General features: G+C 41.5%; 2 protein-coding genes across 3 annotated transcripts in view; one reads left to right on the top strand and one right to left on the bottom strand.

Annotated features, from left to right (window-relative positions):
* HSPBAP1 (HSPB1 associated protein 1) overlaps positions 1–17,233 on the bottom strand; it is a gene marked incomplete at its 3' end in the record, with an annotated part of 35,204 nt that extends 17,971 nt beyond the window's left edge. For both annotated transcript variants that reach the window (XM_084289382.1, XM_084289383.1), the window contains exons 1-3: positions 17,135–17,233; positions 5,835–6,020; positions 15–199 (exon numbers count right to left, since the gene is read on the bottom strand). In XM_084289382.1, coding sequence (XP_084145508.1) covers positions 15–199; positions 5,835–6,020; positions 17,135–17,171 — 408 coding nt within the window. In that variant the 5' untranslated portion in view covers positions 17,172–17,233. The remainder of the gene's footprint in view (positions 1–14; positions 200–5,834; positions 6,021–17,134) is intronic.
* Positions 17,217–23,662, top strand: part of SLC49A4 (solute carrier family 49 member 4) — a 57,775-nt gene continuing 51,329 nt past the window's right edge. Inside the window, exon 1 of the mRNA XM_084289381.1 lies at positions 17,217–17,774. Coding sequence (XP_084145507.1) covers positions 17,384–17,774 — 391 coding nt within the window. The 5' untranslated portion in view covers positions 17,217–17,383. The remainder of the gene's footprint in view (positions 17,775–23,662) is intronic.

Raw genomic sequence — 23,662 nt, 5'->3', positions numbered from 1 at the left:
CATGAATGCTTTACCTGGAAAATTTCCGCCTTGTCTTCGAATATCCTGGCAATGTACTTGTAGTCAGCATAAGCCCAATACTTGGAGTACTCGAAACAACTGAATGGTCCAGAAAGACAAGAAGGTTGTCCGCTGCTCCAAGCCAAAAACTCTTCAAGTGTAGCTTTCACATAGCTACACCTGGTTTCAAACTGGGGAACTACAGCAACAAAAGAAAAGCCAAATACTACATGAGCACTGAGTATATAAACAGTAAAAATAGTAATTAATTTCTCCCTGTGTAAATGCAACATGAAATACAAAGTGGGACTAGGTGGACTGACTCCAGTCAGTGAAATGGTTCTCATCACTAACTTGTGATTAGTGTCTGAGATCATTGCTTTTTCATTAAGGTTTAAGTGAAAGGCTGTTACCATGAATTTTCTGTGAGGTAAAAGCATACCAACTGTTACTGCTGCTCATGTGCAAGGCACCGTTAAATATGCTAACTCACTAATACACCCAAGTCCCCTAAGCAACTTAAGACTGTCTTTTGCAGTCTCTCTTCTTAAATGGGAGCTGCAAATACATACATGAGTATTTGTGTAACCTTTATTTTGTCTCCATGGACTTCTGTAGATGGACATACTCATCTTTCCCACTTAAAGCATGACTAAATCAGAGCAGCAATGCATAGGAAGCGAAGTATGGAACCACACACATCAATGATCCATTTAAAATACGTATGTCCCTATATTTCATTTGGGACTGAAGAGAGCATATTGAGGTGCTTCTTGCCAGACCAAAAAAAAAAAAAAAAAAGAAAAGTTTACCAGCAGTATTTTGCTTCCATTGTGCTTTGGTCATGCTGACTGATACAACCTTTCAGCTCAAGGTCAGGTCACTTGGCAGGCCCACAAGATAGCCCCCACCACAGTAGGCTTTCCTTCCAGTTATCAGAGATCTTCATTTCCTACAGCTGCTAATTGCATCAGCTTCAAAGAGACTTACCCAACTTTAAAAAAAATAATAAAATTACTGTACTATAGTCACTACTGAGGAAAAAATTACTGCAGCCTGCATGAATGACAATGATGGAGCTGCAATTTAACCTTGTGTAACTTGCACAGAGCTGTTCAAAGATGGGATCCTTTCACTGTTGCGCAGCAGCTCTTCGTTCTTTACCGCTCTCCTTTTCTTATCACAGCCATTCCCATACAGTCTCATACATTTGTTCTTATTCCCCCTGGGTGGGAAAACCGCTTTTGCAAACCTTTATCACCATCATTTTGTCATTCTCCGTTGTAGTATCCTAGGTAGCAGTTTTCCTTCCCCTCACTATCAAATTCATTAACTAAAAAATGCCAGATAAGCCCCAATGTTCAGTAATATGTAACCTGGGTCTCTACACTGTAAGGGCTCCCTAACCTAAGAACTGCATGCAAGACATATAAATCACCTTCAATAACCAAAAAAACCCTATATCTGATTCCCTCTCCGTGTTGCAGTTCAATGCTCTCTCCTGATACCCAGTCATTAATGCAATGCACATCATTTTACTAAAAGATGGTCTGATGGAAAAATTAGATAAAAGATACAAGCACTATTGAAGTTGGCTCAATATCTACATTATTTTGATGAGAAAAAAGAGTGCTCGAGACACTGTCTATTTTCCTAGATAACTCAGGAGGCAAGTATTTTAAAGGCAAGAAATATGTTCTTTCTAGCTCACAAAGTATTACACTGAGCTTTATTTCAAAAAATCCAGCTATGAATGGCAAGAATGTCTTCAAGGATACAGTCTCTTCAGGGCAATATTCTTGGTTTAATTTATAGCTAGTTCAGTGCCAAGATGTGTGTGCTTAGGGAAAAATAAATAGTAATAAAAAAACAACAGTATTTGGGCAATCTAGACAGATTGTTTATATGGATTTGTAGACTGCAACTAAGGTGAAAATGGTAGCAAAGGGCAGCTGAAAGCAAAAACATCATTAACCAGTTTGCTAATACTTAATGACTAAAAGCTGAAGATGTTTTGTAATTAATAAATTGTAGTTTAAGCCACAGAAGTCTAAAACAAGCGACCAATGCTGTCTGATGGCATGACATCTGGAGGCATGACAGTCTTCTCGCCCACCTAATGCCACAGATTGAAAATGGAAGGAGGGAGGGAGGGAGGGAGTGCTTTTTGCCCAACAGCAGCTCCTCCTTAGTTAAGGTCTAGTCCCGTCAGATGTCAAGTTCTTTTCTGCTCAGGGGGAGTATTTGCAATGTATACTAAGGAAAATAAAAAGGGATAATAGCCTTAGAAGATATCATAAAATGCAAGTACAAATGGAAGTGAAATGTCTCCTCCATTTCTTCAAATGTAAAAGAAAACTAAATATCCATTCAGAACTGCTGGGGAACTAAAATTATTTAAATAATCCAAGCAAGGAGTAACAATTTAACATTATAACAAAGCACAGGTACCCTCATAAACCTAAAAATTGACCATCCACATCCAACTCCAGTACTAATCCAGCTCTCAGCTTTATGTGACATTTATTCAGCCTGCAGTGTTTGTACTATGCTCTCAGCTTTCTGTTCAGCAGTGGGGTCTACAGCCACCCTTGCAGTCCCCTCTATATTAAATCTCAGAGGCTTGAATTCTTCCACTGTCTTTACTGGTAAAATCTTTTGGGCAGATGTCCAAGTTGCAGCCCTCTTCTAGTGTATCTGACGGGATCAGCTCCACTACAGCATCTCTGAGAACAAATTCCTCCCAAGATCTCATGACACACAGCTGATCAGCATGACAACCTCTCACCCTCTCCAGATTCTTCCCAGTAAACTCTTTGTTTATTCATTTTAATACACAACCGGATAAATGATCAAAAGGAGAAGTCTGTATAAAAAAGTCTTTTTTGAGTCAGCTTTCTTCTTCCTTTGTACATGCTGGTATGCTCCAGGTGGCCGTCAGATAGATAGGTTATACTGCTGCATTTTCTCTGCCAGAAACTCAACTTCAGTAGCTGCTTCCCGCCCTTTAACCCACCTCAGAAAAATAAATCTTCTAGCGTGGCTGGAAGTAGATAGGTACAGATTTCCTGATTAATTGCACCTTCATTGCTCTTATAATGAATGTTGGTATTCTCTGGAGGTATCTTATCTCTGTCAATTTTTAATCCTCTGATTGCATTTTTTCCTCCAACAGACACATATTGTTTAACTTGTGTAATAAGACAAAATACTAGCAAACACATACACTTAGGCATGTACAAATAATTCACACAAGCAATACTGCTACCTCCCATGCGTCCCATGTTTCATCTGCCAAATACACTTTCCAGATCTGAATGCCTCAGGAAGTTCCAAACTAGCAAGAAAAGCAAATACAAAATCCAAGAAACTTGCACTGAGTTGTCCCATCAGCAGTTCTCACTTTTTTATATTAAGGAATCCTCTGTTTGGGAATCTCCCCACAAGCTGCAAATGTGGTACCAAAGACGACAAGTTGTTATAGCAAGAGGTTTCAAATGGTTTAAGATTTTCCAGGTGAACCCAGTGGCTTAAATAATCTCAGAAACTCTGAAGCAGTCATTTCAGAGTGACATGAAAATACACCGACAAGGAGTTTCCTTCCTGCATGTTTCCAACTCAGTGCCAGACTAGTTTAGTCTTAAGGCAATTAATCTATTGTTAACATTGGACGAGTATTCAAAGAGGCCAATACAATTTTAGTTGTATTCTCCTGTTGCTTTCTCTAACCACACTGCTGCTTCCATTTCATCAGGGAAAGTTAGCATAAGCAATGGTAAGAAAGAGAGGCCCTCATTGAAAAACTGTGAAGCACGCAAGAGTGAGATCAACCATTTTCCAAATGACAGTGGCACATGAAATGTATTACTTTATTTCAGACTCTGGAATGGCTGGGCTAATGGCTTCACTAATATATCCTTACAATGCAAATCTTTTATAGCAACACAAGTCTCATTCAGTTACAATATAACCCCTGACAGCTCTAACCATCTTCCTGAAGACACTTCTAGCTCGCATTAGCATATAATGGAGGTTCCTGGAGACAAACTGATTGCTGCCTGGAGATTGATGTCTTTAGGAAAAAGTAAAATACAGATAGATGCAACTTCAAGATGCAAATTCCAGTTTAAGCCCACTCCATATCCTTAGTGACTACAAGTTATTGTTAAGAGGTAAGTCTTATCTACTTAACTGGCAGCATCAATCCATCACTTATCCACAAAACACTCCATGAGTCCCGTCTGAAGTTTCCCAGTTGGAATACCCATTTGGCTCTCAAAAATGCCTGCTAATTTATGGAGGCTATCCTTTTACCTGTGCTGGCAAGCCCTGCATATTAGAACTGAGGTACATTAACAAGGTGTCAAGGAAAACGTCATATATATGCAACCTTCTTCCCTGTGGGCAATAGGGTGCCTTTCATGTGTTGTGCAAAAACTGGCTGATGCTACACTGAAGTATAGTGACACTGCTGTGGAGACTTGTACCAACATATTAATTCCACGAGACAGTTATCACATCTGTAGGAAGCAGACATATAACACCTGCTTTACCAGGGATGACAAAAGGATCATTAATCCAAGCTGGTAATATGCTTTGAAATCCTAAAATGCCAAGCATTCCCCCTCTAACACTTCCTTCTGTTTCATCACCTCTCTTGCAACAAATTGAACATGAAATAATATTTTCATGATGCTGTGAAAGAAAGCAAATTTCACACAGTGTTGTAAGTAATATAACATGATGTAATCCTACCACTTCCACGGGAACTGGCAGAGCCTCTTCTGGAGTCTCTGTGCAGACCCTACACTCCAAGAAAGAGGTGGTCCAACTGTTGAAGGTTGGAAGAGTACACAAATAACAGCCAGAAGGGGTCTAGAAGAACTTGACCTACACTAAGCATATTTTTTTTTAAAGCTGTAGTTGACTGGTCTAGAGAAAAAGAAGCGATGGAAAGGAGAGAAGATAGTTTAGGCAAAAGGGAGAAGCACAAGGCAAACTGCATTTTGGTATGTAGTTGGGAGGACAAAGGATATGCAGAGCATATTCAGAAGATATTCATATATATGAATAAACCAATGAATAACCTCTAAAGTCACTAGTAGATTGACAGTTTGATGCACACAGATCTTGTATTTTCCCACTCTGGTCTGAAACTCTTTCTGTCCATAGATACATCCTGGCTAGCATTGTATAGCTACAGGTGGCTGTTGTAATATTTAAAATCAACTGCAAAACTTGCCTTTTTTCCATCATGTGTTCCTAGATCTCCGAGTCAATCTGGAAGGTTAGAGGTGAAATTATTCTACTGGCCATCAGGTGATTTTTTAATGGTTTATACTTTACAGCGTCTTTCATCACAGGTTCTTAAAGTTTTTTTTTTAAAAAAAAAAAAAGAAAAACCCTACCAGAGTCTCATAAAGCCTCTGGGAGGAAGGTGAGAATTACCTCAATTCTACAGGTGAAAAAAGAGGATAGTCTGGCCAATCAGCCAATTTTTTAACACGCTAAGGTTTGTGGATGTAGAAGCTGAGTCTGTCTGAACATTTGAATCACGTAAAAGACAAGGATCAACCACATACCCTACAAACCAAGGAAAGGAAACTGAGACTCTTGATTCTTATATGTTAGTTTTACCCACCAGACCTACTACTACAAATAAGCACTTAAGAAAGGAGAGTCCCACCACTGGCCAAATCTACTGTCCTAAAAATAAAGACTGATGAAAAATAAGACATTAGAGACTGAGCAATGATAACAGAGAGACAGAGAACTGTGCAACCTAAAAAAAAAAAAGAGCTGTGAAGTATATCACCAGTCCATCTCAGTCTCACCTAAATCCATTGTCTTCGATCCTATTCTAAACTCTATTGTCTTTCCATCCAACACTGCAGAAAGGAATTTCACATTCCAGTGCAGGGCTGGCCAGTCGCCAACCATATTACAGAAGACTGCAGGTTGCTGTAGAGACATCACAATTTCCTTGGCTGTCTCAGGAGTAAATGGTTTGACATCTTCACCTGTGTAAAGAAAAAAAAAAGAGCACTGAAGAAATGACTTATGATACATGAAGTGCTATCTATAATCTCCCACAGCAGGGGAAATATTAAGAACTAATACTTCATCTGTTTATAGTTGATTTTTTCATGTATCGCACTTGTAAAAATTTTATGTAACACTTCTACTACAAATACTGGGAGAACATTCCTACACTCAATTACAGTTTAAAACAGTGATTAGCACGTAAAATATAAAAATAAATAAATAAATAGGCATACACTTGGAATTTTAACTTGTAATTGGACAGTAAAGCACTGTAGCCAAATGCTTTAGAATTAGGCTATCAATAAAAAAAAATATGAATAATGTCCAGAGTTTAGAGACCATACATTTTTCTAGTAACAGTCTTTCTGTAGAGAATTCTTTCCACAAAATGTAGAGCATTGTCAGAGATAGCAAACCAGGTTCCTATGCATTTAATTTAAACCAAGAAATTGCAGCGCAACCAAAAGCAGCAAGTATTTTTAAAGTTTTAATATTTCATCTACAGAATTTGAGAAAATTGTGTCAATCCAAGAACTATGCTAATTCAAGATTTCAATTTAGTCCTTTGCTGCTCAGAGAGTTATATGGCCCACTGAAACTGTCAAGCTGAAATGCAGGCAACTTGAATAAACTCAGCACTTTTAGAACAACTTTTCTTTAGGGACATATTGAGAAGGAAAACCTGTTTAAAAAAAATAAAAAAATCAGTTCCATAGAGCTGAAGCAGTGGACTACAAATGTGGATCATAAAAAAAAATCCATTTATTATTGTAACCTCTACTGAAGTTAACTCCTGCAGGACCTGTATCCATATTATGTCTAACATTTAACATACTGATTAAATACACCAGGTTCCCCATGACTTGTTTAGAACAAACAAACCTATTCACTCACACTATTTAGGGGTCATAATATGGTCTAGCATCCACAACAGGTTAAACAAATACAGGACAAGAAAATTCCCCTTTACACCCGGTGCCCCTGCTCCCCTCAGTGTGTGCAGGTGGGAGGCCGGGTGTGGAGAACCAGCAAGCTCCACAGCCAGCAGCCCACAGGGCTTCTCCAACAGGGGAAGAAGCACTGGGAGCAGGGGTTGCTGAGGAAGGTTCCTTGGGATTGTTTCTACCATAACAAAATGTAGGAATACTGAGGCACGAATGGCAGAATAACAGCATCCTGCATATGCCTTTCACGCCTGGTGGCAGGCAACTCCAGCTTAAAGCTTTTAAAAACAAAGGCCTCTGATATTTTATCGCCACAGAACATAAAATTTAAAAAACGGCTTCCAATTCTCCGGGCAGATGAGAGGAGGGAGTTTGGGGTTTGAGTTGTTTTCCACATTTCCTCTCAGCCGCGGAGCAGCGCTTGCCAGGATGGTGTTGCTGCGACAGAGCCGTCTACGACACTCGGCCTTCAGTCTCGCACTCCAGCAACTCACACAGCCAGGAGGACATAAGGAGGCCGCACAGGGACCGTATGCCACACCATATGGCCCTCAGCACCCACGGAAAGAGCCTCAGGGGGTTTCGCAGCGATAGGTGAGCACAGCTGGAGGCAGCTCGTCCAGCGATGGCAGAGCCACCATGAGCAGGCACAACTGCAGGTGCCAGCAAGGCCGCAGGGAGCTGGTGCCAGGCAGGGCCAGAGGACAAAGCTCGGTGTGTTTTTCTTCAGTGATGTTGCTCAAAGACTGAACGTGAGGCTCAGTCCAGACCTGAGCACTCCCAGAGGGATTTATACGGCTTCTTCCATCTTCGAACGGTGCAACTGTAAATATTTCACACAGCTGGTGTTCATGATATGGGAGCTGGCTGGCCTTGCATATCTTTTACCTTGTTAAAACAAAATTATTCCTTGTTAGGCTAAGTTTATCACCACATGGCTGTCCTTTCCACTGTTCAATTGCTTTTGTTTTAAGGGCAATACATTTAATTATTTTAAAGGACCTAAATCCACAGAAATATTTTTGGAGGATTTTCTAAAGCTAAGTTTTACTGCAAACCTTTGGGTTCAACCTGTAACTTCAGCCAGTAGTTGGGATGTTCTCTATAAAAGCAGAAATTTTACTGGGAGAGACAGGAAGGCCCACTAAAGCCAACTCAGCTGTTGATTCTGCGTGGCTTTCTGATGTGATTTCCACATGCATACTGTGCTTTTGAAAGGTGTGGTTTTAACCACAGTGAATATTCAGTGAATATTCAGTGAATAGCTCAAGCTATTGGGAGAGTTTGCATAAGTGCCAAATAAAAAAACACAACACAACTTAACTAAATAGCCTCTCCGCTACTGAACATTAGCTGGAGGTTTTTGTCATGTCTCCATACTTGATTCAGTTCTGAACCTATTTCCCTATAAAATTTAGAAACAATGAAAGAGGACAGTCTGTCTCAGACTGATGTTAATCATTCCTATCCTCAAGTGGTATCAAAATCATTGTTAAATGAGTGTTTATCTTTTCCTGATATAGATAAAATAATTGCATACACCACATACACTGCTGATATAATCAGCAGTGGAGTTTGAGACATTTTAGACAATTTAAAGCATTAGACAAATTAACATTACTTTTTTGGAAAAGACAAATGGGAATTCTTGCCAATTTTGTGAAAAGAATCTTTAAGCGTCTTGAATCAGTTTTATGTATTCCTTGGTGAGAACTACAGTCAGTTAAACATAATTCATTCCCCATAATATTTGTCAGGCATATCTAAATGGCTGTGACTGAAAAGGCACACAATAGAAGGTAACTATCATGTACTGCATCAAATAGATATTTGGTAATTTGGAGATCTCCACTGATGAGTCACACAGATTTCTGAAAGCACTATATACTATATGAATGATAAAAGGTAAAGGAGATATCTGAAGACAGATACCTCTTGGAAGAGGTATTAGCAGAAAAAAAAAGGCAATCTAAAATAATGTTTTCCTTAGTTATTGTTGTCACAGCTTCATGAAGACCTCACAAGCTGGACTCTTCCTTCTCAGTATTTCCTCATCTGAAATTGATGGTAATTGCTCCTAGGCAAAACCTGAGATTTTATAGCATTTACAAGGGCACAGAGTCTGGACATCAGTGTGTATAAGTAAAATGCGTATAAATAAAATGTGTAGCAAAGTAATTAAAAGTCCTTGGAATATCCCGGGCATTAGAGATCAAACTCCTGAGGGCAATCAGGTAGCAGGAGAGGATAGAAATGCATATTCCTTTTGAAAAGAAAAAAACTCTGTTGGAGTCTTCATTTTCTCCCTTGTACTCTGATCCAAGAGAGAAAACGAATACTGTTAAATTAGTTCTTTCAACCAGGCTCAACAAATGATGTGGCTTCACAGTACAAAAGGAAACAGGAATAATTTGTCTCATGTTTTGACTTCATGCAAGGCATGTATAGAATCCAACCAGGAACTGAAAAACTGACCAAGTTTTAAGTCAAATTTTGTAACTGTGACAACCTAAATAATTGGTGAAAAACCTAGGTGTTCTTTAGAAAGGCAACAGTGTGAAATAGAGATCTTCCAATTAAAAAAACAAAGCTCTCCAGTCATCTTTACATGAAGTGTTGCCAAAAACGAAGACTCGGCCAGACTTCAGCACTGAGGGCAGGTAAAAGAATAGGGATGAATTTGCTAAGTACTCTCCAGTAGACCTTGTGCTTCTAAAAGAAAAAAATATTTTTTTGTTTCCGATTAACAATTTTTCAGAGTAACTGAATGGGGCTTGGGAATAAAGAGTTTAGCTCAGCAGGCAGTCTGAAGAAAAGTGACTTGATCAAAGTTGTTCAGAAGTTAAATGTACTGTCATTAAAAAGCTAAATGTATTCTCATTCATTTAAAATAATTTAGCAAATTACAGGAGTTCATTAGCGAGTGGTAGTTGGCTTCTGCCAAAACACCCTGCTGCTTAAATACGAGGTTTAATTGAGAGGTATTAAAATTATTTTCTAAAAGAGGGAGTACAAGGAAATCCCAATAACATATTAGGAAGAAGCACTGTCGATTTGTTTTTTTTTTGCAAATCTGTAATACTTTATCAGCCTTATTTCTTTTTTTTTAAAGAAGTATAATGTATCAGAAGATAAAAGAAATAATTGGCATCAAATAGGCTAATATAGAGGAGTCAAAGCATTCAGAAAATCAGCTAATTAAATATCCACAGCCAGGAGTGGGAAAGAAGGAACAGGGGACGGTGAAATTCACTAAACCAAAAAGAAGTGACTTGGTTTGGAGGTCAGACTTAATGATTTCTCAGTACATTAACTCTGTAAATTAAAATAATAATAATAATTAAATAATCTGCATGTGATTACAAGGTTACGCACTATAATCAGCCTACTCTGGGCAAACAGAATGCATCTATTTATATCCAGGTAGTTTTCAGGACACACTGCATGAACACCCAGGTCTGTCCTCCTGACCACTTATTGCTGTTACTATTATTTTTGACTCTGGGTATGGCACCACCGCAGATACAGCATAACCTAGGGGCATCTAAACTAGATTTGCATAGATATTTTGGCTACTGTAGGAGAGTTAGCTGTTACGTGGAGCCTCTCAGGACAGACCTGTTAAACACGCTTCTGCACTGGTAAAACTGGCACCTACAGCTTCTCCCAGAAGCCTGAAATAATAAGCACACCCTTCCTTACCCTCAGTGTCTGCTACTGTTGATGGAGGAGGAAAAAATAAAAGAATGAGGCTGTCCTTCCCAGGAAAATGTTGGGACCGAAAGGCAAGTGGTGTGTGCACACACTTTGCAGTCCTGCTGCAGCATCTCACAGTTACAGCAAGTCTGAGTGACCCAAGACACAAAGATAAGAGCATGGGCTATGCCCTCAAACTGTCCTTACAATAAAAAAAATAAGGAAATAGCTATCAGACTTCTTAGGGGGTGGAGTAAGAGGCAGAACAATGAATATAACACTGGGAGGGACTTGCACCCCAAGATCATGCATAAATTTATGAAACTCCTTCCAAAATCCCCTAGGGCTCTTCTTAGAAAGCTAGTCCAGAACTCCTCGCCAGCTTCTGCCCTTTGCTTCTCCTGCTGCCATCCTGTACTGCACTTCCAGAAAGCAGTTGTATCTGTCTTCAGCTAAAAAAAATAAACATCAAGCTATCAGCTCTTCTGGTCTCTTCCAGTAGAAGGAATGCTTTCCTTTCCCAAATTGTCCTTGTAAATCCTGCCTGCATGTCCTGGCATTTCATATTCTCCCTTCTCCTTCTTAACTCCAAAACCAGGAAAATTGGGATATGTACAATTGAGACAAGTGATATTAAATGTATTTCCAAGGAACATTGTATATGCCCTATTGGCAAAATTGCTGAAAGCACAGTGAAACATGAGACTGCAGCACCTGTCAGATAAATTGAATTTCATTTTCTTTTGAAGGAAAAGACTATGGTCTTTGAACAAAGCCTTCCATCAGGATATAAAAGAGTTTATCCAACAAGGCAGCCTTCTTTCTTAAACTAGGCTGCTACAATTCCACCTTTCTGTCTGTTGGGCATGTAAATTACACTCACCTGCTGCTGGGGAAAAGTAGTAGCAAACCCATTCCTTCCCAACACCTTACCAGCACTCATACACTTTTTTTTTTTTTTTTTTACAACCTTCCTAACACATGGGAAATTTAATACAAAACTGAATATAATGTTTTGATTGAAAGTAAAGGAATTGGCACATCAGAGAACAAGCATCTATATTTCTAAGAAAAAAACTAATTTGTTCATGTTGTAAATAAACTGTATTTCTGTTTATTTTCCTATTCCTTATTAGTAGTAAACATATATCCATGACTATATCATTGATCAATGCCCTGCACAAAATTCAGTCACAAGCCGTAACCATCTACGACTTTATTGTTGTCCTATGCTGCAAATTCGATTGATGTGAACTTCAAAGTGACAGCAACAAAAGACTCTAAATCTAAAATACACCATTTTTCCATAAGCTATTGTAGTAAATATTGAATAGTGACAGTGAATAGTATTCTAAAAATATGTTTTTCCCGTAAGCTATTGTAGTAAATAGTCAATAACACAAATGAGCCTTTTGAATTTGACCTACAAAGGGGTGATGATGGAGTTATACATGGCTTTGTTCATTATTATAATACACTGGATACATATCTTGATTAATGCCCAAGTTTTTTAGAGGTACAATTGTCAAAATGAAATTGTACTTTACAAGAATAAAAGTAGTATTTTTGAATCACATAAATTAATAAATTGAAAGAAACTGGAAAGATTCACCATGTGAACCTCCAGAAAAGTTTCTCAAGTGCACAATCAGAGTATTAGATTCTGGGATTGCCATTATTATAATAACACTAAGAAAAAGCATGGCTGTTCTTACATCTGTTTACATTATTTCATTCAGCAACCAGAAGTCAGCTTAGCTTTTATGTTGCTATTTACCTTTATAAACTTCCTCATGCAGCAACACACTGACAATGCACTTGTTGCCAGCAATGAAGGGGAAATTGATCTGTTAAAAACTATTTTCAGTGTTTTGTTTTGTTTTCAATCTTGGGGTTCATGTAAGGGACTTAACATCCTGCTTTAATGCAACGTAGGGCTAAGGATAATTTGATCTAATACAGTTCACAAAAATCAGAATCACCAAGTTACAATCTTGTAACTTAATGTCCAATCTTAACATTGCAATAACATTAGTTTTGTTTCTTAATGTAAATATTCAACATAAAAGAAACAGTTTCTACAGAAAGATAAACTTCTGGGCAAGGAGGCTGTGATTTTCACAGCTAATACAACAAGCTGCTGTTAGGGGTATCCCAGCACACCTACTGTATGATAGCTACGTGTGACCAGCCAGATACACAGAACTTCGTACACATGAACGCCCTAACACTCCAATCATTACAACTGGGCAGCAAGGAATAACGTAATCATTGCCTCGATGTAAGACAATAGGAGAACAATGACAAAGCTTGATCATTCACCAGAGACACAATGCACAGACCAGTACCAGTGCAAAATGACTATTTTTCTTGCTGGCATCAGAGACAATGGGATCAAGACTGAGGCAGATCATGACCCAAGGAGACTGACTGCGATTTTCGGCCTGTATTCCCTACATCTTTCATTAACCAACCACAGAGGAAGAATTCGCATGAAAAAACAGCTGCCCAGCATCTCCTTCAGGGACCCTGCAGTGGGCTCTGGCTAACCACAAACCACAAAATCATCTCCCCTACGATGGTCACCATGCAACGTGGGCACACACAGCCTGTGAACAAAAGGTATAAATGACTGTCCGCTGGATACTATTGATATTTGATTTTAAGAATAAAACTGTTCAGCTTTCATAAGCTGAACATGTCTCTGTATTTTCCTTTCTTTTTGATAGAAGGAAAAAAGAAAACAACAGAAAAGAAAAAAAAAAAAAAAAAAGAAGTACTGTAAAGCCTTTTTCATCCCAAAGTACAAGGGAACCATTGTATGACTGTAGAGCTAGAAGTCTATCTTCCTCTCAGTAAAAGAGAAAGGTGAGAAAGAAGCTGAAAGGTACAGAATACAGACTGGAAGATGCCCAAAACAGGCTGAAAACAGAGGAGATCCTGAACGTGTTCCTGCGTTAACTAGAAGGAAGGGAATGTCAAAACTAGATGAGGGAAGGACAGGATTTGCTCACACCTCTTCCTAGGTGTTGTGCAAGGACAGAGGGTGTAAGGAAAACCATCACATCTCTCTGCTGCGCTGGTGCTGTGTATGAGAACTCTGAAACTATACTGTCACAGCTCCGACTGAAGTCTAGCAGTTGAGGGAAACCTTTGGAAAACATGCCTTTTATTGGATGCTGGAGGGAATATTCGAAACACTCTAAACATCACTTTTGAATCTTTAAACGAATTTAGGATCCTGCCCGTTTTGTGCCAAAACGCTTCTAGCCTTTGCAATGAACTGCCACTTGTCAGGCTGGAAGAGATGAGCTGAAACAAGAAAGAACCAGACTGTACACATAGTGCTGGGCGTTGTTTCGGGAGAGAGGCATCGGAAACAAGGGGATGCTGAGATTCTTCTAATCACTCTGAAAAAAAGTCACATGGGAAGTTGATCTGCCAAAAGCCTGATGACTGGAGAGAGCAAATGGCACTTGCTAATGCCCTAGGAGTTGGAGGTTCCATCATGGGGGGATAATCCTCTAACTGCTCAACTCAACCGTTTCACGATAGGTGTGTTTAAGCTGAATCCGGCTCTGCAGATGCCCCAGGGTTACAACAAACCCGTCAAAGCCTTCAGTTTATCTTTATAAGCCAAGCTTAAAACAGCGCAGTCTAGGTGCCAACTCACTAATGGATCAGCCTGGCCTGTCTCAGGGATGGGATGAGCAGTTGGCAGCACTAACAGTTTCAGCCAAACAATTTTTATCTGTCACTACTAGTCTATCAAAGCGCGAGGCCACCAACTCCTCCTAGGAGGAATTCAGGAGGGTTTTAGCACAGATATAGGCAGGCAGGCATGCATACGGAGATGCAAGCAACTTGAGAGCTTTCAGGTTTGAAATGGAGGCACCTAACCAACAGATACGCTCTCATGGCCGTGTGATTGATAACTGGAAGGGCTTTTATATCACTATTTTGGATCTAGGCACTGTGGTCTGTGCAAGTCCAGTTATAGGCATTAAGGTTCTGGGCCAGGAGACAAAATAACCTTTCCACTTGCCAGAATGTATGTGCGCTTCATCTGATAATATTCAAATCTCTTTAGCTACATTATAATGAGGTTAAAGCAAGAAAAGATTTCCCCACCCCACATATTACAAATGTCAGTAATGAGAACAGTAAAAATGTCACCACACGGAGAAAAGAGTGAAATTAGCATATTTAGAGAAGTATTATACCCATGAGTGAAATAATGCAATCAGCTAGCTGCAAGATAAAGCTAATTTGGTTTCCAACAGTTTATCAACAATGCACTGCTCCTTTACATTAACAAATTTAAATGGTACCATATCCTGCAAACAAGAATAATTCACACAGAATATTACATTGTGTTAATTAAATAGCCGGAATGGAAAAGGTCAGGCCGTGACAGAAAGATCTGCATATGGGTTGTGAAGCTATGAAAAAGATGGAGTGATTTAGAATCAAGCAGTTAAAATAAATTATTCAAATCATAATTAAGTCAATAGTAAATAAAGCTAGATTTTCCAAGGCTATTTTAATCTCCTTTTTTTTTGTCACTGTTTCTCAGAAGATTCTCTCTCCTGCTGGCCCATGCATGCGCCAAAATATCTTTAAAACTCTCACATGATGAAGTGACCTGCATAAGTTATTGAAGAATTTTACTGAAGTTTCCATTTTACCACGCAGGTACCAAGAGGCAAGTTTTGCAGTTAAAGGACACTGCAAGGCACCACCTGCCTTATTAGTGGATTAGTTTCTTGCTACTAGAATAACCAAGAAAGCCCTGCAATTACTACAGTTAATTGAAAAATGTTCAAAGGGAGAAACATTTTTTCACTTTGTTTACTTTTTCAGATGACAGCACTTTGTCTTTGGCACAATGCCACCAAATCAATTAAATTATAGAAGTAACATAGCCGTTTCAAATCGAAAGAACATTTTGGCACGGGCTAAACCATACGGAGGTGGTAATGTATAAAGAAGACCAAGCAAAACAGGGAATTAATCTTACTTGGAAAAAAAGAGCACTAACAGAATACACATCGGTCATGATCAAGTCTGAAACTTGTCCAATATTTTTACTCTGTTTTTTTCATCACAGTTCTACATGGCAAGCTGAAGTTTTACTTTACTATCTGCACAGCTCTCTGGTATTTATTTGTGCATGAATGTTTTTTCCTGAGGAAGATACTGAAATTTTCTAGACAAAACCTCTTTTTCTTTTTGGTCATATTTCTGATCATTTTGGTTGGTATAAATTTCCTTTTTCCACCCTGAGTGCTTGCAACTCCTAATTTGGGCCTCTGTCTAGCAAACAGAGCTGTGTGGGCTAAACAATATGCGATGTCCGTATGTTTTGGGGGGAAATTTCACGGGAGTGTGTAGTTTTGGCTGCAAAACTGTGGGTTGGGCATCGCGTTTGAATTTCAGTCATGCGCTGCCCAATGTATCAACAGAATTACATTAACACTGCATCTAAAACCAGCCCTTGTGGATCCCACTATTTAGCTCTTCCCAATTAAGCACACAGGCATTTATCAAACCGGCTTCCAATCTTTGTGACAGAATTCCTAAGCGAGCCAAACTGAAACGCGTATTTTTTCAGGGAAGATGAAGCATTGTGCAGCATATGAGCCATTAATTTTATGACAAGTGCAGATGGTAGATATACAGATAAATACTCATACAACCTAATGAAATGAATATATACTTCAATCTATTTAAATGATAATAGTTTCTAATGAGCCTAGCGTAGCCCACATGATTCAGAATTCATCTGAATTCTTTTAAAATGGATTTACGTGCAGGCTGTAAATGAATCCTGTTGTTTTTTTTCCCTCCGATTCAGGCCACAGCTGATTTTTAGCCACCTCATTACAAAGCTGCTCTGACACCTGTGAGGCAGACACCCCATGTAGGTGCGCCGCGTCCACCCCAACCCTTTTGGGGCGTTAAGGGATACTTTTGGAAGAGAGCCCTCTTCAAACCTGACGTAACACGGATAAGCACCTGCTGTAGCACCTCGCTGAGTAAAGGTACCTTTAGGTGCTAAGGGGCCAACCCAGCCCTGTCCTCTCTGACTGCAGGTGACCAGGTAATGGGATCACTCCTGAGGTGGGACACTCCAGAGGGGCTGCTGAAGGAGAGCTGTTAAGATTAGAAGGGATGGTGCAGGGCTGGGGGTCTAGCTCCCTGCCAACACACTCCTGAGCTTTTCACCCCCCTCAAAAACCAAGGCTCGGTTCATCTCTCAGCAACTCCTCCAGGAACCAGGCTGCAGGACTGGGGTGCTTCACTACGGAAATCCACTAAAACCGAGGCTTTCCTCCCGGGGAGGCGCAAGGGGTACAGCGACACCACCTCCCTCCCTCCTAGCCACCCACCCACACCGGCACCGGCACCGCCAGCGGGCAGCACGCCCGGGCCCGGCGGGCACCTACCGGGCGCGGCGGGGCCGCCGCTCTCCGCCCCGGCCATTTTGTTCCGGGCCCGGCCGTGCCTCCCCGGCTCCGCTCCCCTCCTCCCCTCGCCGGCGGAGGAAGGAGGCGGCCGCCGGCCCTTCCCCGAGCGCGCATGCGGCTGTGCCGGGCCGGGGCAGCGCCGCCGCGCTCGGGGGCTCCGCGTACGGCTCGTCCCTGCCCCCGGCCCCGCGCCCTCCTCCCCGCCGGGCGGCCGCCAGCGCCCCGCAGATGGGCTTAGGCTGGAGCAGCGCGGAGGAGCGGCAGCCCCTGCTGCCCCCGCCGCCGCCCCACCACCACCAGCAGCAGCAGCGGCGGCCCCAGCAGCTGCAGCAGCCGCGGGGGGCTGCGGGGAGCCCGGCGGTGCCGGTCCCGGTGCCGGTGCCGGTCCGGCGGCTGGCCCCGGCGGCGGGTCGCGTGTACGGGCGGCGGTGGCTGGTGCTGCTGCTCTTCTCGCTGCTGGGCTTCGCGCAGGGCCTGCTGTGGAACACCTGGGGCCCCATCCAGAACTCGGCCCGCCTGGCCTTCGGCTTCAGCGGCTGGGACATCGCCCTGCTGGTCTTCTGGGGGCCCATCGGCTTCGCGCCCTGCTTCTTCTTCATGTGGCTGATGGATAAGAAGGGTGAGATGGGCGAGAAGGGTTGGGGGTGGCGGGGCATGGCTGGGCTGGGCAGCCCGCAGCAGCCCCCCGGGATGGGACGGGATGGGATGGGACCTCCATGGGGTCTCCATCAGGTGACTGATGCCTTATGGCACCGCCAGCACAGCTCTGATCTCAAATAGAGGTGCATCAAAGGCCACTCGTGAGGAAGGCGCTGAGGGGTGTTGCTGAAGTTTAGGTCTTTTCCAGCCTTTGTGATGCTGTAGACCTTACTGCGCCCTGCAGCTACCTGGAAGGAAGTTGTGGGGAGCTGGGGTTTGGTCTCTTCTCGCAGGTAGCTAGTCATAGGAGTGGCCTCAAGTTGTGCCAGGGGAGGTTCAGGTTGGAAATTAGCCATTTCTGCTCATAAAGAGGTGTTGGGACGGGTTGCCCGTTAGTTGGTGACGTTGGTGGTAGGGGGACGGTTGGACCAGGTGATCTGGGAGGGCTTTTCCAACCTTAATGATTCTGTGGTTCAATGATCCTAAAGCAGAGCGGTTATAGCATTTTAGTTCTGCATGGGTCTGGAGGAGAGCCACTCTGCTCTGGCATTGCCACAGCAGGTGTTGGCCCTTGAGATGGTTGTATCAGTAACATTGATTTCTGGTGATCAGCTGAACAGCTGTGGTGATGCCTCGATCAAGGGATGTTGGTGCTCAGAGTGGCTATGGCAATGTGGTGTAATGCTTCATCTCTGAAAATGGATCATGCCAAGCCAACAGCTTGCTTCTGGTGCACCAGGGTGGTGCCAACACAGCAAACAGAAACCCAGAAGTTAGGCTTTGTGGTTTTGGAAGACAAGCACGAGGGAGAGTTTACTAATCCACATTTGGGCCTTTGCGTTTCAGCAGCTTACTTCCAAAACCAGCATTTGTCTTTAGAGAACTTCTTCAAGGCTTGTGAAGTTTGTGTGGTCACCCTGGAGACCACTAAAGTGCACGTGTTTGCAGATTTGAGCTTCTGGGCCTAAATCCACGGAAGCATTTAGTCTTTTAATTCCTGTTTAAACAGGCCTCTAAACAGGAGATAGGAGCCTAAATACCCTTGTGGATCCTGATGTTAAGTGCTGCTCATTCCATTTATTTAGCAATTAATAGCTCATTTGTGTGGAGCAAAGGGGAGAAAGTAAAGGAAGACGGGGAGAAGAGTTGTAGCAGAGAAGGCTTGTGCTTTGAAATTGGAATTGCTTTTCCTAAAGCTGAAGAGACTTTGGGGGAATAAAACCTATTGGGTTGAAAATACATTCTTCAAATGAGTCCATGGTGGCTGTACAGCCAGCCTTCTCTCAAGCAATTCAAACTTAAGTCAACAATGTCTGTCTAGACTGCTGTATAATAGTGTTGTTAATTATCTTGAAATTAAAGTGAGTTACTTTGTTTTCTACAGTGAAGATGACAACTCTGCTCTTGTTATTAAGGACATAAAACTAAACTTGAACCGGTGTTGGTAGAACTGAGTGTATGTTCTTCTATGGAGTTGATTTTGAGGGTTTTAAAAAATACTGGAGTATGTTAAATAATGCTTGTGATTTTTTTTTTTTTTAAGTTCCACAGTGAATGGAGGTACTGATACGAACTGCCTCTTTGATCTTGCTGTGTTCCTGTCCTTGTTGCAACAGCTTCAGTTTATTGCCTTAACAGAGAATCTTAACTCATTGGTTTCATGCATGAAGAATATGTTATGGCCCTTGAGTGTGTTCTTTGTGCAGCAGTGGGTTTTGTGGGGGCCCTGTTGTGTTTCATGCTCTTCTTGGGTGGTTCCCATGGAGAACGTGGTGCTGCTCATGTTGGGAGTGCCAGCGTGGCCCAGCTCTCGCGTGGAGCATGTCCCACCAGAGGCACCTCGTGGGTTTTTAACTGCTCTCTAGAGGAGGAGCAAGACTTCTCTGAAGCTCTAAAGTTGGTTGGGTGTGACCTTGCAAGAGCAGTATTTCTCTTGCTTAGGGGTATAAATGCTTGTCGTTAGATTGAATTCACTCTGTACCAAACATCTAGAGAAACAACACCAGTTACTCTCCTAGCTTCAATCATCTGTCACTGGAGTTGGCTGGTAAAGAAACTGTCAGGAAAAGAAACTGTGAAGTGTCAACATTTAAAACCTGGCATGTATCAGAAGTATGACACTGTAGAAGATGAGTGTCAGGATTTGTGAGAGGAGATTCTGCTTTTAGATAGTCCTATGCTTCACAGTCAGAGGTGTATCTAACTGGTATCAATACACAGCTGCCTGCTGTCAGTTAAGTCTGATTTTGTGTTGTGATGCTTCAGATTAAGTCCAAAAGTATTTGTCTTTTTGTTTTTCAGTTGTTCAGTGTAGCATGTAGTTTGAAATGGAAATTGGTTTCCGTACCAAACTTCTGCTGTAGCATGTGTGTCTGTTTCTTGTTTCAGTGCTGCGTATAAGGGTCTGGTTACTATTTTCCCCCCATTTTAATTCAATTCAAGTTGAATATTCAGCAGTGGGCATATTAATAATCCTTCATATAGAATCACTTCTTGGACTGTGTGATTCAGTTGCATCACAACTTCTCTGAGGAGCATGAGGTCTCCTAAGAAAAGAGTTTCCTAGTCCTGGGCTGGGCTGGATGCGTGCTGAAACTGAGGGATTATGTTTGTGGATGTCACTTTTGAGTATGAAAACCCGTTTCTGTAGGTGGAATGATAGGGGTTTTGTTGTTCCTGCCAGCCTGGGTCTTGGTGAGGAAAGGTGAGGAGATGGAGCGTGCACAGGAGCTGAATGTGTCTTACTGGCTGCATTTTCTTTAGCAATAGGATACGGGAGTCATTTTTTAACTGTAATTATCTTCAGAGATTGGGTAAGACTGAAATTAAATGGCAATTGATTTCAGCGTGCCATTGGATGGACCCTTGGTGTTTACAGGCTTAAAATTAGCTACCATTTGTCACATGATGCCTGAGTATTTATGGCTGTTTTGTGCCTCGAGTGTTTCATTTCATGGGAACTGTAGACGTGGACAGGTCCTTTAGGGTGGTTGTCTTAACTCCTCTTGAAGTGTAAAGCTTAAATATTTGAATTATGGGTCTGCTCCTCTGATCTTTTTATAAGTTAGTTTCATAGTTACAGAGCGAGAAACAGAGTGATACTGTGTATTTCCTCTTCATTATGTTACCATGTAAGCAAGGAAGGGCAACGAAGACAGAAATTCTTTATAATTCGCATTAAACTGATTTAATAGCATAGCAATATTTTTCATTAACTTCTGGAATACAGTTTTATCTTGTATTGAGTTTGAAGAAATGTCACTTTTTACTGGTAAAACTGAAAGGTAATCTATTTCTTGGTCCTTTTTTGTAAAGAGGTATATGCTTACATGGATTGTATAGATATTCTTAGTCACTTTTTTTGCTAAAATTGAATTTGCACAGTATTGTTATCCTAGTGATTAAATTATAAAGTGGAGAGAAACTTTCAGTGATCTATTTTTATTTTTTTTTTTTAGTGGAGATTGGCTTGTATATTGAAACCATTAGTGTTTTTCTTGTTTAAATAGGTATTTATTTTTTTTCTGAAAATCAAGCTCCTAATTTAATTGGTGTCTCCTAGCTTCTCGGTTTTGTTCCCTTGAAATGTGTGATATAGCTTTTACCTCTTTCACCAGAGAATTTTGAGGTTAAATCTTTCAGTATAGTCTGACAAAACAGTAATAAATATTGAATGTGAGTAGTAAATCAGGCCTTGCTAATATAAAAATGCCCTAATAACTGTTCTCTGTAGAAAATAAACTGCACGTGATAGATAAGGAGAATTCTGTAAAACAGCCTGCATACCTGAAGGTCCCAGATTGTCACCTTGTACTGCATGCATGGAGGAGCTGATCTTGCTTTCGGGGCTTTGGACTGCTCTAATTCACATCCAGGGTCACGGGGACAGCAGAAGGCTTCAGATGAACATCCTCTCCCCTGTGTTAGAATGTCATCTAGGAAGTGTCTGTGAGGTGCCTTTGGTTTTTGAGGGTTGTGAGGTTGAGCACAGTGAGCAAAGAGGAAGCAGGATGTTGTCCTAGAACTCGGTGCATTCGTGAATGGCCAAGTGAAGCCAACAGATGGGGAAGATTTTCCTTCTATTCGGTGTTTCTGTTGTGCTTGTTGTCTCAGGGTCCTGATCTGTCATTCAGGCTCTCAGACTGTGTGGCAGCAAATAAACATTGGAGCATGTTACTAATCATTTTCAAAAAGTTGTAGCAGGTCTAGTTGCTGATAAGTGCCACTGTTGGCATAGATGGACAGTGTGAAATACTTCCACGGGGACACTCACAACAACATGCTGATGTTTTCTTGGAAGTACTTGCAGTTCTGTAGTGTCCCAAGCGATCCTAAGCATATGGATCTTTGGTTACCAGCAGGTCAGCAGTAGGGGAATCACAACCCTTTAAAGGTTTATGGCTTTCAGATTTTAAAGTTTTTATCTTGTGGCAAAGGAACACATTTTCAGCAACCTTTTGTCATGATCTCAGAAATAGACTTTTCTTATCTCGGGTATGTGACTGCAAGATATAGAGCCAGTGTTTCAAAACGACCAATTTGATAACTCCCAGGTCAACCTCAGGTGTGAGCCTCGGCTAAAGATTCCCAGGATAAGACTCAGTGTAAGGCAGTAAGACTTTTATGCAATTTGGTGAGATCAAGCTAAAAGGATTTACGCGCTTTGAGAGTAAAAATGGTTTATACAGACAGGGTTTTGCTAGGTTAGCACAGCCTCCAGGAAATAAATACCCACGGGAAAGCTTACAGGTATGAAAACGTGGGCAGAATGGCAAGGAGCCAGGGGGAAAGGAAAAGGCGATGTTTCTGGCACTCAGCTGAGGTGTGCTCAGGTCACGAAGAGTGTGCTTATCACGAGGAACTGATTCTACTCAGTAGCATTCAGATTAATGGCAGAGGTCTTGTTCAGGCCAGCAAGAGCAGCAGAAGGCTCTTTTGGATTTAATGAAAGCTAAATGTGAACTTAGTGCTCGAGTTGAAAAAAGAAAAAAAAAAAAAAAGAGGGGGGAGAAGATGCCTGGATTCCTTCGAAGTGAAAGCTGTACGTATGTAGTGAAAAGGCAAGTGATTTATACACTTCAGTGAAATGAACAGAAGTTTGAAGGAAAATATCTGTTTTACCCCCGTCTGTTCCCTCGCATCCTATGGAGCGCTGTCCTGCTGCGTGCTGCGAGCAGTGTGTATGTCATTGTCTGGTAAGTGATACTGATCCAAGCCTAGCCAATTCTGTGAAAGGGATTAATTTTCCTAAACTAACAAATCTCGGAAGGGGTGAGATGAAGTGCTGTTTTTATTGTGTGTGGAAAGATGAAATAAACAAAGAGCTGTGTATAGGTAAATCCCACTAGAGTAAATATTTGAATAGCTTGATTTTGCGAAAACTTATTTTGATGAGTTGCTCTGTGTGTGTGTGTCTATATAGACATGTTCTGCCACTACACCATCAGGAGAAAAGGAACACCAAACAAACTTAGCTTCTGTTGCTGAGTTTTTTATGCTGTGGTTGCAGTGAAAGTCCGCAGAGTGTTTGTGCGAGTGGTTGCAGAAGTGAGGGCTCATTAGAGAATTGATTGGCCCACCCTCACTGGAGTCAGACGTGCTCCTAAAGATCACTCGAGATACACAGAGTGATTAGCAACATAGAGTGGTTTAATTAGGATCTGATGAGTTGTATTAACTTGATGCCACCGTGATTCATCACAGCAACACTGGCGTGATTGGTAGCAGCATTTCCCATACCTCCTGATGGGCCAGGCTGAGTAGAAAACAGGGCTGGAGACAGATGTCCTCTTCTGGAGGTAGTTCTTTCTTTTAGATGGTGGCAGCCCCAGCCTCTGCTTTGTTCCATGTTTCCACAGATGTTTCTCT

This window comes from Netta rufina, assembly GCF_964035555.1.
Source record: "Netta rufina genome assembly, chromosome: 6".
Taxonomy (NCBI): Eukaryota; Metazoa; Chordata; class Aves; order Anseriformes; family Anatidae; genus Netta; species Netta rufina.
This window is presented reverse-complemented; position numbering and strand designations above follow the sequence as displayed.